The 18,183-nt window shown below is 47.2% G+C and overlaps 1 protein-coding gene and 1 pseudogene across 1 annotated transcript; both read right to left on the minus strand.

The window, feature by feature from the left end:
- Positions 1–5,697: 5,697 nt before the first annotated feature.
- On the minus strand, positions 5,698–6,279 carry LOC129535069 (ferritin heavy chain pseudogene; annotated as a pseudogene).
- A 6,520-nt stretch (positions 6,280–12,799) lies between these two features.
- LOC129563846 (ferritin heavy chain-like) lies at positions 12,800–13,381 on the minus strand. The gene has a single exon (XM_055437571.2). It carries the CDS (start codon positions 13,349–13,351, stop codon positions 12,800–12,802), a length of 552 nt encoding a protein of 183 aa, XP_055293546.2. The 5' UTR covers positions 13,352–13,381.
- Between the last annotated feature and the right edge of the window lie 4,802 nt (positions 13,382–18,183).

The raw sequence follows: 18,183 nt of genomic DNA on the forward strand, positions 1-18,183 counted from the left end.
ATTCTTAACTACTGGGTCACTAGGGAAGCCCTCATGGTAAGTTTCAATTTGTATTGCTCTACTGATTAGTGATGTTGAGCATAACATCCCCATTCATCTGCTCTCTAGGTCCATTACTGAATACCGAGGCTTAAACAGCAATAGGTCCACATGTGGGATGAGTGCTAGGGCTTTGGGACCTGGGGTTTTGATTCTGGCTGATTTTCTGTGGCCTGACAGGGCAAGTTATTTCCCAGGTGACACTAGTGGTAAAGAACCCGCCTGCCAGAGCAGGAGACACAAGAGACGTGGGTTTGATCCCTGCGTCGGGAAGATTCCTGGAAGATGAAATGGCAATCCACTCCAGTATTCTTGCCTGGGAAATCCCATGGACAGAGGAACCTGGCAGGCTACAGTCCATGGAGTTGCAGACAATTGGATACAACTGAGTGATTTACCATGCATGCATGATGGGCCAAATTATTTCCATTAGTTATATAACTATCCATCTTTTGGTGGCCTGGGCAGTGAGCTATGGCTGGATCTTCCAGCATTCTAACAGAGTCTAATAAGGCCTGGATCTCCTCTGTGTATTTCTTTCCTTCCTGATGTTCATAGACCTCTCTTTTCATATGGCCCCACATACCTGTACCACAGAGAAGGTGTACTCAGAATGAGTATAAGGAGTTACCTTTTTCTTAACTCCAAGGTGCAGGGCTCTCATGCAGGTTATTTGCTCTGCCTTCTGGGCAGACCTTCCTGGAGGAGGATTTCTGCTTCTAGGACTTCCTGATGAGTTACTGTTGCATACCAAAGAGTCCCCTGTCCATGAAGCTGCTCCCATTTGTAAGCATTTCTGTATCTGGATTGTCAGGTCACATCTGCTAGAATGGACTTGACTGAATTGTACAGAAAGGCCTTATGGCATTCTGCAGTCTATCTTAGTGGCTCATTGTCATTTCCTTTAAGAGTGTCATATAGGGGTTTACCATGATCCCAAAGTTAGGGACCCAAATACAACAAAGCCCAGCCATTCCTAAGAATCCTCTTGATTGCCTTCTGGTAGTTGATGCAGTCCCTCTCATGCCTCCCTTACATTTGAAATATGTTTCTTTGTCATAGATATTTTACAGTTAGTTGAGAAGTTTTCACTTTTCCCAAGGAGACTTTATATCCCCAGTCTGTCAGAAAGTTGAAAATAAGGATTGTATTTTCGCCTGAAACTTCCTTCATTTTACTAGCCATTAGGTATATTATTCGTATATATACGAGTCAGACATGACTGAATGACTTCACTTTCGCTTTTCACTTTAACACATTGGAGAAGGAAATGGCAACCCACTCCAGTGTTCTTGCCTGGAGAATCCCAGGGATGGGGGAGCCTGATGGGCGGCCGTCTATGGGGTCACACAGAGTCCGACACGACTGAAGTGACTTAGCAACTTAGCAACAACAGGTATATTATTCACATATTGCAGTACAACTCCTTCATTTAAAGGTCCCTTAAATTCTTGGCTAAGGCTTGCCGAGAAGATGGCGGGGGCAATCTTTGATTCTTGTGAGAGCACCATCCAACAATAACATTGCTTCATATTAGTCTCTCATTCATTTCATTCAAAGGCAACAGTTCCTAGGCCTCAGGACTGAGTGGTATGCAGTAAAAGGGATCTTTTAGGTCCAGATTGTAAAGCAGAAAAGTCTCCGGATAACACTGTAAGCAAAAGTATAAGGATTTGGCACTATGGGACATATATCGTGTACAGTTTAGTTAATGGGTCTCAGATCCCATGCAAACAATAATCTGTGGCCCCTGGCTTTTATACCGGCAGTATTGGAGTATTTTATTGATATTGATAAGTTTGATAAGGGGATTCCTGGTACCACAGATGGTAGAGAATCTGCCTGCAATGCAGGAGACCCAGGTTTGATCCCTGGGTAAGGAAGATCTTCTGAAAAGGGAATGGCTACCCACTCTAGTATCCTTGCATGGAGAATCCCATGGACAAAGGAGCCTGGTGGGTTACAGTCCATGAGGTTGTAAAGAGTTGGACACCACTGAACCACTAACACTACACTATTGAGGATGGATTAATTGCCATTTAATAAAGGTGGTTGTCAGAGGCATTATACTTCACATGCCTCTTTAAAGGTTACTGCTTTTTCAGTTCTGACACTGCACCAGGCTGGAGTTTTCCTACTACTGAGTCAGCGGTCTTGGCTCTTACTGGCTTCCCCACAACTCAAGCATCCACTCTTACCTTTGTAGAATTTCTTCAGGGACTTCTGGTTGCAGTTTGTCTCGCCATTGTCATGATACAGCTTGGAAGGTGCAGGCTTCATCTGGGAGTACTGTAGTGTCTACTTTTTCTGCTGAGAAAGTCACTTGGGCATTTAACTTTGATAGATCGTCCCCCAGTAAGGGAATAGGGCATTCAGGCAGATACAGAAAGCTGTGCCCTACGTATGCTTCCCCCCCGCCCAGTTTTATAAGATCTGAGGTAGAAAATGGAGACTGTACATGTATGAATGCCCTGGGTTGACCTTCGTCCTCTAAGGCTTTGGGAACTTGTTTCGTTTGATACTGCCCTGCCTGAGGGCAATTTAAAAGATACTAATTTTAAATGTGTTTAAATTTAAATGAAACATTTACTATATAATAAACCATCTACTCTTTTTAAGCAATAGTTTCTTGATCCCTATTTTACATATGAGAAAACAGAGGCACAGAGAAGGTAATTAACATTCCCCAATGCCCTCAATTTAGTAAGTGGCTAGAATGGGATTTGATCCCGGGCCATCTATGTGGAAGAATCCACGAGAGCAGACTGTTTCTCCAAAACAGGAGAGTAAGAAGGATCTTCAGGCTTCGCTGGTGGCTCAGTGATAAAGAATCCTTCTGCCAAAGCAAGAGACCTGGATTTGATCCCTGATCCACGAAGATCCCGTATTTCGCAGAGCAACTCAGGCCCCACATCACAACCGCTGAACCTGTGCTCTAGAGCCGGGGAACCACAACGGCTGAGCCCATGTGCCCCAACTCCTGAAGTCCAAGTGCCTTGAGCCCATGGTGAGCAACAGGCGAAGCCACCACAATAAGAAACCCACATGCCACAACTAGAGAAAAGCCTGCTCAGTAACAAAGCCCTTCAGTTCAGTCAGTTCAGTTCAGTCGCTCAGTCGTGTCCAACTCTTTGCGACCCCATGAATCACAGCACGCCAGGCCTCCCTGTCCATCACCAACTCCCGGAGTTCACTCAAATTCATGTCCATCGAGTCGGTGATGCCATCCAGCCATCTCATTCTCTGTCATCCCCGTCTGCTCCCGCCCCCAATCCCTCCCAGCATCAGAGTCTTTTCCAGTGAGTCAACTCATTGCAAGAGTTGGCCAAAGTACTAGTACAACCAAAAAGTCAATTTCTAGTTATAAAGATAACAGCTACTCACCTGGTGCTTGCTTCTATCTAGCGGAGCACAGTTAATTGATATATGTAGGATCTGAGACATTGTCAGAGAGAGGAAAATGAAAGTGTTAGTCACTCAGTCGTGTCCGACTATTTGCGACCCCATGGGCTGTAGCCCGCTAGGCTACTCTGTTCATGGAATTCTCCAGACAAGAACACTAGAGTGGGTGGACATTCCCTTCTCCCAGGATCTGCCTGACCCAGGGACTAAACCTGGGTCTCCTGCATTGCAGGCAGATTCTTTGTCGTCTGACCCACCAGGGAATGCCCGTCAAACAACGAGGAGAGATCCTCAATGTGAGCAGAGAAAGAAACAGAGTGAAAAGACCCCGGTTGTCTAAGAACAAAAGAACAAGCACATTTGCTGGAAATTTAACTGAAGAGAGTTAATCCTCATGTTAAAAAAATATTCAAGTGCAGTCATGATGAAGTGGGAAAGTTAATTCCTTTGTAGCCAAGCTTGTTTATATATTTGTAAATATTGAAAGTAAGAGTCGCTCAGTTATGTCCGACTCTCTGCAATCCCATGAACTGTAGCCACCAGCCTCCTCTGTCCATGGAATTCTCCAGGCAAGAATACAAGAATGGGTTACCATTGCATTCTCCAAGGGATCTTCCTGACCCAGGGATCGAACCCAGTTCTGCCACATTGCGGGCAGATTCTTTACCATGTGAGCTACAGGGAGGAATATTTGTAAATATTTGAATATTTATAAAAACTCAAAGCAGTTTGCAAACTTTCGGGAGATTCAGATTGACCATGTGTCAATCTGAGGATCATCTCTTATCAAGGACCATGTGTCCTTGATCAGACAGGCAAGATCTCTAAAATTAAAAATTTTGCCTTATTAACCACACGTAGGCACAGAAGAAACATATTTCGAGTATTTTTGTTAGGCAAAGGCAATATTAGGGTTTACATGTGTAGAGACTTTATCTGATCATGATGTTTCCCATAGGTCTGTTTCTAAAGCCAACATCCACTCTGAACGCCAGATTTATTTTTCTGGCTACCTGCATGACAGTTCCACTTGGATGTCCAATATGCATCTCAGATTTGAAATGACATGCCTTCTTCAACTTTCCATCCGAGCTGTGCCCCTGGCAAAAGACCCCAAATTTATAAAAGGGCACCACCATCAACCCAGGCTAAATTAGACTTCTTTCTTCCTATCTCACTCTTCCTCTCTGGTCCAGGAGGAAACCTTGCTGATGTATCCAAATCCATCTGCAATGTGTCTACATCTCTTCATTTCTTCATCCTCCACTGCAGTAAAACCACCATCATCTTTCACCTGGACCAGCTGTGATGCCTACTAAGTGGTCTCCCAGCTTCCACCCTTCCCCCTCTACATTCCTCAGTGCAGCCAGTGCCACTGACTTCATATTCAGGGGGCTTCATTTTACTGTATATTCAATATCACAAATTGACCTTCATCATGAGCTTATATTTTTCACACTAGAAGGGCTATACAGAATCGCCCTCAATAGAATTGAGGTAAATTTTGAGTGGTATCATGTTACTTTATCACAGGGTAGTACAGTTCAAGTAAAAATCACACATGGATGTTTTGTAAGGGCAGCATCCATGCTCAACAGTGGTGACCACAGGAAGTGTGTCTCTAGGAAAGCCAGCCCTGCTGCACTTAGATTGTCACTGTAGCCCAGGGTGAGCTTGTCAGAGAGGGACTCTGCTATGCCAGCATCCAGGGCCCCCATCTTGCTACCCAGAAGTCTGCTCCAAACAAAATGAAGACCGCTTTATTTCATTCCCTTCCCAATCCTTTTCCCTTCACTGTTTCTGGAGATCAACCCCAACCATGATTTTCAGGCCATATTTCTATAGCTCATCTATTCACAGGCACCCACATTCACCAGAGCCTCACCTCACCCACCCCCACCCCATATACCACATTGTATATTAGGGGAAGGTACATTTTGTATTGTTCAGGGTCCCATGGATCCCCTTCTTCCCTCCGTCTGTGGAGATCCTGAGCCGCCTGCGAACAGGGCATTGGTAGCTCGAGAAGACTCCCAAATACCTGTTTTAAAACTTAACAGTTAAGGGTTTGCATGCATGAATCAACAGGGTACCTTTATTTCTTTAGGAGGCAATTACTTTATTGGAAGAACCGGCAACACTGAAAGAAGGAAAACTTAAGTGAACTTTTTCTGCAAGGGCAATACTGCGGTCTGCATGGCAAGCAGGGTGACCTTGGGCAGTCACTCAGGACTTGGGGGAATGTCCAGCCCAGGATCAGTCCTTCTTGTCGCCGTCACCCAGGGTGAGCCTGTCAGATAAGTACTCTGCCAAGGCACCTTCCAGTAACCCCGTGTTGCTCAGGTTGCTGACAAGGTCCCCCAGCTCCTTGATGAACTTGGCCTGCTGGTCCAGGTAGCCGGTCCCCAGGAAGTGGCACAGGTCAGCCTCGCTGTTGTCGGTGGCCAGCTGGTGCAGGTCGAGCAGGATCTGGTGGACGCATTTCTCCAGGTACAGGGTGTCTTGCATGGCCTGGAGTCTGCTCTCCCTCTGTTGGGTCTCGGGCTTTCTGATGTTGGGGAAGCAGAGGCGGCCCCCACGCTGGTTCTGCAGGAACATCAGGCTCTCGGCTTTCTTGCTGTGCTCGTGGGAGCGGAGCAGGAAGAAGCGGGAAACATGCTTCAGGGCCACGTCATCACGGTCGAGGTAGAAGGCGACGGCCAGGCACTGGAAGGAGGCGTGGCACTCCAGGGCGGCGAGGAAGTTGACTGCGGCCTCACACTGGGGGTGGTAGTTCGAACGCACCTGCGGGGGTAATGGGGGTAGCATGGCGGGCGACTCCAAGGCCCAGGGAATGGCGGCTTTGATGAGGCGTCTGCGGGGCAGGAATCGGCAGGTGCGTGGGCGCCAGCGGCCTTCTCGGAACCTTGCCATGGTGGATAATGTGGGCGGCCGGAGGCAGGCTCTGGGGCAGAGGCAGGTGTCTGGGTGCGGGCTCTGGGATGGGCGGGTAATGGCGTCCGCTGGGCGGGGTCAGTGCCTGGGCTCGGATTGGTTAAGGAGGAGGTCACGTGAGTGGGCGGGGCCCGTGGGCGGGATCCGAGGGTGGGGCGAGAGCTCTGTCTAGCAAAGCCAGGGTGAGGCAGAGCCCCTTTGAGCTAAGTACTTCGCATCAAATAAGTTTTTAATTTTGCCTAATACTCTTTTTCCCAAGGACTTTCTCTTATTCTATAATTGCTCCCTTTTATAGCACCGTTTTCCCATTTTATATACCCACTGTCATCTTTACAGTTCTGAGAATATGAATTTGGATTTTTTGTAACGTTTTCTTCTGTTTCCTGTAGTATATTTGTTTTTTTTCCTCCAAAAATTGTTCTGTTTATTCATCATGATCTCTTTCACTTCCGTCAAGTATCTGGTAAGCATTTGTCCATCCATATTTGGGAGTAAAGGACTCAGGTTCGATCCCTGAATCTGGAAGATCCTCTGGAGAAGGGAATGGCTACCTACTCCAGTATTCTGGCCTGGAGAATCCCATGGACAGAGGAGCCTGGCGGGCTATAGTCAGTGGGGTCGCCCAGAGTCTGACACGACTGAACGACTAAACATTTCCACTTTTTACATTGTGATTGCACTGCCTCCACCCCACCCCGCCGCCCCACCTTGTGGTTCTTATTATGATTGCAAGAGGTGCCTCAGTAACAACCCTTAGGGAACTTTGAAAAGAAAACATGGCTTATTACTCACAGGTCCTGGAGGATGCACGGCATGTGTCGGGCTGCACAGCCAGATCATGGGTAGAAAGTGAGTACACGTGCAGCCTAGGTCACTTTTATTGGGGTCTAGAATGGGATGCCTAGCGTGTTACGATTTAGTCTCCCTTGGTGCACTTAAAACATCAGCGTGAATTAATGTGTCAGAAGGCAAAACCAAGTGGTCAGATGGTCAGTTATCCTAGTCAACCGGTGATCTCTCAAACAAAGGAAACTTCTGTGATGGGGAAGCCTGGCTTTCATCTAGTCTGGTAGCTGGCACTGTGTTTATTTAAGACAGCTGTCTGAGATGTGGATGCCTTGGCAATCAACAGCTTAAGATCAGGCACTTACGTTACAATAAAAAAAAAAACTTAAACAAACAAAAAAACAACTCGGGGGACTTCCCTGGTAGTCCAGTGGCTACAACTAAAGCTCCCAGTGCAGGGGCCCTGGGTTCAGTCCCTGGTTGGGGAACTAGATCCCACATATTGCAGCTAAGACCCAGTGCAGGCAAACAAAGCAAAACAACTCAAGTGCTTAAAGTACAGTCCAGCCTGTGATGCTGAGACAGCAGTTTAGGAGGTGAGGACATGAACGGCCTTCAGTATTTGTAGGCAGGGGCGCTGTCTGTTTCTGGGTGCACCTTTTGGCCTGAGAACTGACTGACAGTCTGATAGGCCTCTTGGTCTAGGGTTGGGTCAGCCAGCAAGCACCCAGCAAGTTCCACCAGATAACATCATAGAGGCTCATCTTCTGGTGCCGTCAGGCAGTGCACTTAGTCCATTGTTTCTGGAATGTCTCAGTGCCTATTGCAGTGTTCCACAATGTGAAGTGGGGAGCAAGCCATCTGGGTGAGCAGCTACATCTCCAACATGGTACCGTGGCCCTGGGGTGTCATCTCCAGTGGACGAGGCATAGGCGTCTCTGTTGGTGAACTCCTGGCCTGGGACAATGTCGCCTGGGATGGTATCATCTCCAGCGATGAGGCTGTCTCACTCATGAGTGAGGTCCTCTGGAGTGGAGGCCATCCAGAGGTGGGAACCCATGTGGATATGCAGTATTGGTCATTGGCTGGGCATAGTCTAGCCTGATATAACGTAGAGGCGTCCTTGAGGACTGCAGGGCATATCTGATGCCTGCTGCTTGTGGAACAAATTGTTGAGAGCTCTCTGGGGTCATCAAGGACATCTTTAGCAGGGGAATGAGTGGCTGTCCTTTCCTTCCTGGAAGAGCTCATCCAAAGCACATGAATATTCTGGGCAGATTTATATCCTAGGCTACAGGCGATCTTATGGGTGCTACTTAGGCACAACCATCAGGGCAGTCGCTGCACAGATCCTGGGGGCACATTCCCCATATCCAGATGGGGTTTACGTAGGAGCGATCATAGGGCCAGTTGGCTTGTAGCACTATTTGATGTTGATACTGGCGGGCAAGTATCATTTGGATGTTCCTTCCAGAGAGCCTCTTGCCTTTAAAGGGCTTCCCTGGTGATTCAGAAGCTAAAGAACCTGCCTGCAAGGTGGGATACATGGGTTTGATTCCTGGGTCGGGAGGATCCCCTAGAGAAGGGAATGGCTACTGAATCCAGTATTCTTGTCTGGAGAATCCCATGGACAGAGCAGCCTAACGGGCTACAGTCCATAAGGTCGCAAAGAGTCAGACAGGACCGAGTAACTAACAGTACACGATGAAGTTTGGATTACTTGGCATTTAATAAAGGTGGTTGTCAGAGGCTTTATACTTCACATGCCTTTTTAAAGGCTATTGCTTTTTCAGTTCTGATACTTGGCACTGGGCTGGAGTTTTCCTACTACTGGGTCAGCGGTCTTGACTCTTCCTGGCCTCCCCTCAACTCAAGCATCAGCTCTTAGCTTTTGTAGAATTTCTTCAGGGACTTCTAGTTCAAGTTTGTCTCTCCATTGTTGTACCACAGCTTAGAGGGTACAGGCTTGACCTAGGAGTACTTTAGCGTCTACATTTTCTGGTGAGAAAGTCACTTGGGCATTTCCCCTGTACAGGACTAGGGCATTCATGCCGATAGAGAAAGCTGTGCCCTGTGTATGCTTCCCCCCTTCCCAATTATATAAGATGTGAGGTAGAAAATGGAGAATGGACATGTCCGAATGCCCTGGGTTGACCTTGGTCATCTAGCGCTTTGGGAACTTGTTTCATTTGATACTGCCCTGCCTGAGGGCAATTTAAAAGATACTAATTTTAAATATGTTTAAATTTAAATGAATCATTTACTATATAATAAACCATCTACTCTTTTAAGCAACAGTTTTTTTGTCCCTATTTTACATATGAGAAAACAGAGGCACAGAGAAGGTAATTAACATTCCCCAGTGCCCTCAATTTAGTAAGTGGCTAGAATGGGATTTGAACTCGGGCCATCTATGTGGAAGAATCCATGACACCAAACTGTTTCTCCGAAACAGGAGCGTAAGAAGGATCTTCAGGCTTCCCTGGTGGCTCAGTGGTAAAGAATCCTTCTGCCAAAGCAGGAGAGACCTGGGTTCGATCCCTGATCCAGGAAGATCCCACATTTCGCAGAGCAACTCAGGCCGGGCATCACAACTGCTCAACCTGTGCTCTAGAGCCGGGGAACCAGAACGGCTTAGCCCATGTGCCCCAACTACTGAAGTCCAAGCGCCTCGAGCCCATGGTGTGCAACAGGCGAAGCCACCACAGTAAGAAACCCACATACCGCAACTAGAGAAAAGCCTGCACAGTAACGAAGCCCTAGTACAACCAAAAAGTCAATTTCTAGTTATAAAGATAACAGCTACTCACCTGGTGCTTGCTTCTATCTAGTGGAGCACAGTTAATTGACATATGTAGGATCTGAGACATTGTCAAAGAGAGGAAAATGAAAGTGTTAGTCACTCAGTCGTGTCCGACCATTTGCGACCCCATGGGCTGTAGCCCGCTAGGCTACTCTGTTCATGGAATTCTCCAGGCAAGAACACTAGAGTGGGTGGACATTCCCTTCTCCCAGGATCTGCCTGACCCAGGGACTAAACCTGGGTCTCCTGCATTGCAGGCAGATTCTTTGTCGTCTGACCCACCAGGGAATGCCCGTCAAACAACGAGGAGAGATCCTCAATGTGAGCAGAGAAAGAAACAGAGTGAAAAGACCCCGGTTGTCTAAGAACAAAGGAACAAGCACATTTGCTGGAAATTTAACTGAAGAGAGTTAATCCTCATGTTAAAAAAATATTCAAGTGCAGTCATGGTGAAATGGGAAAGTTAATTCCTTTGTAGCCAAGCTTGTTTATATACTTGTAAATATTGAAAGTAAGAGTCGCTCAGTCATGTCCGACTCTCTGCAATCCCATGGACTGTAGCCACCAGCCTCCTCTGTCCATGGAATTCTCCAGGCAAGAATACTCGAATGGGTTGCCACTCCCTTCTCCATGGGATCTTCCTGACCCAGGGATCGAACCCACTTCTCCCACCTTGCGGGCAGATTCTTTACCATCTGAGCTACAGGGAGGAATATTTGTAAATATTTGAATATTTGTAAATATTCAAAGCAGTTTCCAAACTTTTGGGAGATTCAGATTGACCATGTGTCAATCTGAGGATCATCTCTTATCAAGGACCATGTGTCCTTGATCAGACAGGCAAGATCTGTAAAATTTAAAATTTTGCCTTATTAACCACACCTAGGCACAGAAGAAAAGTTATGACCAACCTTGATAGTATATTGAAAAGCAGAGACATTACTTTGCCAACCAAGGTCCGTCTATTCAAGGCTATGGTTTTTCCCGTGGTCATGTATGGATGTGAGAGTTGGACTGTAAAGAAAGCTGATCGCCGAAGAATCGATGCTTTTGAACTGTGGTGTTGGAGAAGACTCTTGAGAGTCCCTTATACTGCAAGGAGATCCAACCAGTCCATTCTAAAGGAGATCATTCCTGGGTGTTCATTGGAGGGACTGATGCTAAAGCTGAAACTGCAATACTTTGGCCACCTCATGCGGCAAGTTGACTCACTGGAAAAGACTCTGATGCTGGGAAAGGCTGGGGGCGGGAGGAGAAGGGGACGACGGAGAATGAGATGGCTGGATGGCATCACCGACTCTGTGGACATGAGTTTGAGTGTACTCTGGGAGTTGGTGATAGACAGGGAGGCCTGGCGTGCTGTGATTCATGGGGTCGCGGAGAGTCGGACACGACTGAGCGACTGAACTGAACTGAACTGAACTGAGGCACAGAAGAAAGATATTTTGAGTGTTTTTGTTAGGCAAAGGAAATATTAGGGATTACATGTGTAGAGACTTTATCTGATCATGATGTTTCCCATAGGTCTGTTTCTAAAGCCAACATCCATTCTGAACGCCAGATTTATTTTTCTGGCTACCTGCATGACAGTTCCACTTGGATGTCTAATATGCATCTCAGGTTTGAAATGACATGCCTTCTCCAACCTTCCATCCGAGCTGTGCCCCTGGCAAAAGACCCCAAATTGATAAAAGGGGACCACTATCAGCCCAGGCTAAATGAGATTGTTTCTTCATATCTCACTCTTCCTATCTCACTCTTCCTCTCTGGTCCATGAGGAAACCTTGCTGATGTATCCAAATCCATCTGCAATGTGTCTGCATCTCTTCATTTCTTCATCCTCCACTGCAGTAAAACCACCTCGTCTTTCACCTGGACCAGCTGTGATGCCTACTAACTGGTCTCCCAGCTTCCACCCTTCCCCCTCTACATTCCTCAATGCAGCCAGTGCCACTGACTTCATATTCAGGGGGCTTCATTTTACTGTATATTCAATATCACAAATTGACCTTCATCCGTGAGCTTATATTTTTCACACTAGAAGAGCTATACAGAATCGCCCTCAATAGAGTTGAGGTAAATTTTGAGTGGTATCATGCTACTTTATCACAGGGTGGTACAGTTCAAGTAAAAATCACACATGGATGTTTTGTAAGGGCAGCATCCATGCTCAACAGTGGTGACCACAGGAAGTGTGTCTCTAGGAAAGCCAGCCCTGCTGCACTTAGATTGTCACTGTAGCCCAGGGTGAGCTTGTCAGAGAGGGACTCTGCTATGCCAGCATCCAGGGCCCCCATCTTGCTACCCAGAAGTCTGCTCCAAACAAAATGAAGACCGCTTTATTTCATTCCCTTCCCAATCCTTTTCCCTTCACTGTTGCTGGAGATCAACCCCAACCATGATTTTCAGGCCATATTTCTATAGCTCATCTATTCACAGGCACCCACATTCACCAGAGCCTCACCTCACCCACCCCCACCCCATATACCACATTGTATATTAGGGGAAGGCACATTTTGTATTGTTCAGGGTCCCATGGATCCCCTTCTTCCCTCCGTCTGTGGAGATCCTGAGCCGCCTGCGAACAGGGCATTGGTAGCTCGAGAAGACTCCCGAATACCTGTTTTAAAACTTGACAGTTAAGGGTTTGCACGCATGAATCAACAAGGTACCTTTATTTCTTTAGGAAGCAATTACTTTATTGGAAGAACCGGCAACACTGAAAGAAGGAAAACTTAAGTGAACTTTTTCTGCAAGGGCAATACTGCGGTCTGCACGGCAAGTAGGGTGACCTTGGGCAGTCACCCAGGACTTGGGGGAATGTCCAGTCCAGGATCAGTCCTTCTTGTCGCCGTCACCCAGGGTGAGCCTGTCAGATAAGTACTCTGCCAAGGCACCTTCCAGTAACCCCGTGTTGCTCAGGTTGCTGACAAGGTCCCCCAGCTCCTTGATGAACTTGACCTGCTGGTCCAGGTAGCCGGTCCCCAGGAAGTGGCACAGGTCGGCGTCGCTGCTGTCGGTGGCCATCTGCGTCAGGTCGATCAGGCTCTGGTGGACGCACTTCTCCAGGTACAGGGTGTCTTGCATGGCCTGGAGTCCGCTCTCCCACTGTTGTGTCTCGGGCTTTCTGATGTTGGGGAAGCAGAGGCGGCCCCCACGCCGGTTCTGCAGGAACATCAGGCTCTCGGCTGTCTTGCTGTGCTCGTGGGAGCGGATCAGGAAGAAGCGGGAGAAATGCTTCAGGCCCACATCATCACGGTCGAGGTAGAAGGCGACTGCCAGGCACTGGAAGGAGGCGTGGAACTCCAGGGCGGCGTGGCTGTTGACCGCAGCCTCACACGCAGGGCGGTATTTCGGACGCACCTGCGGGGGCGATGGAGGCATCATGGCAGGCCAGTCCAAGACCCAGGGAATGGCAGCTCGGATGAGGCATCTGCGGGGCAGGAATAGGCAGGCGCGCGGGCACCAGTGGCCTCCTTGGAACCTTGCCAGGGTGGACGATTTGGGCGACTGGATGCGGGCTCTGGGCCACATGGCAGGTGTCTGGGTGCGGGCTCTGGGAGGGGCGGGTAATGGCGTCCGCTGTGCGGGGTCAGTGCCTGGCCTTGTATTGGTTAAGGAAGAGGTCACGTTGATGGGCGGGATCCGAGGGCGGGGCGAGGGCTCTGTCTATCAAAGCCAGGGTGAGGCAGAGCCGCTTTGAACTGAGTATTTGCACCCTTGAAGTTTTTACTTTTGCCGTAATACCTTTTTTTCCAAGGACTTTCTCTTATTCTCTAATCGCTCCCTTTTATAGCACCCTGTTCCCATTTTATAAACCCACTGTCATCTTTACAGTTATGAGAATATGAATTTGAATTTTTTGTAATGTTCTCTTCTGTTTCCTGTAGTATATTTGTATTTTTTCCTCCAAAAATAGTTCTGTTTATTCATCATGATCTCTTTCACTTCCGTCAAGCACCTGGTAAGCATTTGTCCATCCATATTTGGGAGTAAAGGACTCATTTGATTAGCTTTGAAATTTACCATGGATATGAGCTACCGTTATGACATCCATTCCACAGTTAGTCTTCTCTGAATGGGAGTGTAGAGTGTGTCAGTTAAGGAGTTGTTTTCTCTCTTTGGGATACATGGTTTGGAGCTTGCAAGTAAGATAAGGACCATCCCAAATGCCAAAATCTTCATATTTTCTGAAATTGCAAGACTTTCCTGTATCTCTTCTAGATTGATTATGTCTTTGTGTTTTGTTTCTTTCTCTCCTGTGGAGTGGGTCCACAGTTACCTCATAGCTTCTCTCATATGGTTTCCCTTCCCTAGCCTTTGAGTGGCATAAGGAGACTCTAGCCCATCCTCTGCCCCATCAGTGTGCGCTGGGTCTTCGTAAGAACAACAAGTAAAAATGTACTGTGTTATGCTATTAAGACTCAGAATATTTGTTGTAGCAGTTACGTACCCTGACTAGTTAGCCAGGAAGGAAGTTCTGCGTGACTACAGGTTATAAATTACTGTAAGCCTACAGCATTTCCTCTTGGTGCAAATGCAGATCCAGAAGTTAAAAAGTCTAGATAGAGCTGAATTATCATACTCCTGATTCTTTGGCTGCTGCTGCTAAGTCGCTTCAGTCATGTCCGTCTGTGTTCGACCCCATAGTTGGTAGCCCACCAGGCTCACCCGTCCCTAGGATTCTCCAGGCAAGAACACTGGGGTGTGTTGCCATTTCCTTCTCCAGTGCGTGAAAGTAAAGTTGCTCAGTCCTGTCCAACTCTTAGCAACCCCATAGACTGTAGCCCACCAGGCTTCTCTGTCCATGGGATTTTCCAGGCAAGAGTACTGGAGTGGGATTCTTTGCCTACATTCATCGATAATATATATCAATCCTCCTTCCCTTTTCCCTCATGGAGAGTAGAATGAAAAATCCCTCAAGGACCCATGAAGCACAAGGAATAAGTTTTTCCATTTCCCTCGGTGCTGGGGAACAAACCCACGCTGGTCCTCAGGTGCTCAGCCTTCAGCCAGCAACAGGAGGCATAAGCGGTGGGAGTGAGACTGGCTGACCCCTGTGGTGAGGGAGATGTGGGTCGTGTAAGAACAAGGGCACCCCCTGGAACCCCATCAGTGGAGGAAGTGTTTGTGTGAGGCAGCTGCCTAGAAGAGGAGGATGCTGGTCCAGAGCTACAGAGATGGTCCAAGGATGGTACCATTTTGTCTTCCAAACTGGACTGTGAGGTCTGTAAACTGGAGGGAGTCTGAGGCCTCTGTGTCTCCTACACCACACATCACGCCACGCGCTTAACACCTCCTTCCCCAAGGAATTCTTCACCTTTGGAAAACAGTATTTAGAGAAAGGAGCAACAAGAGTGGCCCAGAAAGGCCTGGAACACCCTGTGTGAGACATCTGTAGGGGTGGAAAATAGCTTCACCTCCCAAATACAGACTCGAAAGGCCTCAGGGCAGGGTTTCCTGGCAGTGCTCTCCATGAAGCCCAGTGTTCGGGAGCCTAGCCACTGTGAGCACTGCCCAGTGAAGGTAACCAGGGAGCCAGTCTCTGTGAAAGATCTGATGCATCCTCAGCAGACCAGCTGACCTCCTGCATTTTTGCTCATCCTCACAATTTGTTGAGATAGGTAGGTTTGATTTTATCTTTGCCCACACAAGGAAACTGAAAAGTCCTCAATACAAACTTCTTCTCCAAGATGATATGAAAAGTGGAGTCAAGTTAGATCTGACTCTCAGCTGTACCCCTGTGACCTCAGTCACCTGTTCAATATATAAAAATGAAAAGTGTTCATCGCTCAGTCATGTCTGGCTGTTTGTGACCCCATGGACTGTAGCCCGCCAGGCTCCTCCATCCATGGGATTTTCCAGGCAAGAATACTGGAGTGGGTTGCCATTCCCTTCTCCAGGGGATCTTCCCGACCCAGGAATTGAACCCAGGTCTCCTGCATTGCAGGCAGAGTCTTTACCATCTGAGGCACCAGGGAGCTCAGGGAAACCCTCTGTTCAATAAAGTGGGGTGTGAATCAGACATAGAGTCATGCCATTTCTCCAGGCCTCTTCTAGTTTTGAGAACAAAGAGGTGCAGACAAATAGCTGTTCTTGATTCTGTAGCAGCTCAGGAACCTTGCCGCCCTTGTTCTTGGCACCATTCTAACCTTCAGCCAGGCCGGGTGTCCCCTCCCGAACCACACACACCAGTCTCTTCTTGCTCAGATTCTACTAGGAAAGGAATTACAGTAAATTTTCAAAATCACAGAGGATTATCGTTTGACCAAAACCTTTCCTCAGCAGGCTGCCAAGCCCCTGACCATAGCCGGGATGAGGGGTTAAGTGGTGTATCACTCCTGTCATGTGCTGCCACCCCTCCACCAGCTGAGTTGTTCTTGATTCTGTTGGTCTAATTTGTAGATGACATTTTCTCAAGAGTTCATGATCTGTCATCCTCTATCAATGGGGATAATCAACATTTCACCCGGGGGTAAAATAGAGGCTTGGGTTTCCTTTCCACCTAGGACTAAAGTAAGTTTTCTAGGTAGTTATTTAGCACCTCTCTCCCAAACTGCTGTCCCTTGGTCAATTCTCCAAATAACCATTGATATTTGTGTATGCTTTTTTCCAACATGAGTGTACTTTGTGAGGTCTTATGAAGATCACCACCCTTCTCCATTTCTCAGCAGTTTGATGCACAGAAATCCCAAACAATTGCTTCATGGTTATGTGTGCCTCTTTGGCATAACTAAACCAACACTTATCAAATATCAGCCATAATTCTGTTTTTTCTTTAGGCTGTGCCAGGTGTCATGGGGAAGCTTAGTTCCTTGCCCAGGGATTGAACTCACCCCTGGATTGGGAGGGCAGAATCTTAACCAAGAAAGTCCCTTGACCATAATTCTTCACACCCCATTTTTGAATCTGGAGAGGGGCTGATATGTCAAAAACCACCCAGGTGCAACATTTAATGGCCAGCAATGGACTCAGACAGATGTCTTGGAGAAACTTAACACAGAGCCATGGGGATCATCACTGGCCCTTCATCATTTCCTGTCACTTATATTATGATTGAGCACACGTTGTTAAAAAATCCAATACCTCAGTTGTACTTTTGAATCTAGAAGGAGTTGAAATGAGTCTTTTGTCACAAGTAGCTTGAGCCTGTGACTCTCCTGTGGAGACTTCTAGTCCGGCTGTGGTCCTGTGACCACTGAGTGCTTGACCCATGTGGACAACTTGTGACCACATGACCTGTTTGACCCAAAGAGGAGTGAGAAAGAAGCACTCAGGATGAAAGGAAACAGCGAAAGTCTTGGTTTAGCCTCAGTAGCCTTGCTATTGGCTGGAAATACCTGGGGCCTTTACCTGATCCCCCCACAGACATTTCCCCTGTGGGAGCCAGTATAGGTGGCTCACACAGTAAAGAGTCTGCCTGCAGTACAGGAGACCTGAGTTTGATCCCTGAGTGGAGAAGACCCCCTGGAAAAAGGAAGGGTTCCCCACTCCAGTATCTGGCCTGCAGAATCCCATGGACAGAGGAGCCTGGGAGGCTACAGTCCATGGGGTCGGACAGTGTTGGACACAACTGAGGGACTAACACTTTCACTTTTCACTTTGTTGTTTGCAACAAGTGCCCTGACTGAAACAAGTGATGTGTGGAGAAGTCCATGAGGGTACTGCCTCTGGATATTGCAGCCATCAAGTGGATGTTGGTGCCTCATTTATGTAGTCAGGCTTCCACTAAAATGTTTGCTATGTTGAAAAGAACTTAGCTGACTTTCACTTTCAAATATGCTTCTTCTATATTACTCATGCTTTCAGTTTAAAGAACCAATATAAAAATAAATATATGGTGAAAATTAGGATATATAGTTTAGAAAAAGAGGTATAGTTGCTAACACTGAGAGAAACGGTGTAGATATTTTTCCCATTAATTTTTAATTTTCAAGCACAACATAACCCAACTTTCTCCCACCCACTTCCTTACTTAAGCAGAGTGAAATGAACTTACTATTTCTTGGCTGCTCCTTTTCTGGGTGATAATCTTTGGCTCCTGAATTCTTAAGCAACTTTGCATCAAAAGCAGCAGCACTAGTCTCTGGTGTACTAAGGGGGAGATACAGTAATTAGTACACCCCATTACTTTTGTGTGTATTTTCTGCAAAAACATGGAAAGTCTCCTGTAGCTACAATACAACAGTCAAAATTGGGGAATGAACATTGATGCATTA

This window comes from Moschus berezovskii, chromosome X (genome assembly GCF_049115385.1).
Source record: "Moschus berezovskii isolate FMDL1 chromosome X, NW_MosBer_1.0, whole genome shotgun sequence".
Classification (NCBI taxonomy): domain Eukaryota; kingdom Metazoa; phylum Chordata; class Mammalia; order Artiodactyla; family Moschidae; genus Moschus; species Moschus berezovskii.

What these genes read in the sequence shown, in the direction of transcription:
- LOC129563846 (XM_055437571.2), bottom strand. Translation starts at nt 13,351, where the DNA reads ATGATGCCTCCATCGCCCCCGCAGGTGCGTCCGAAATACCGCCCTGCG.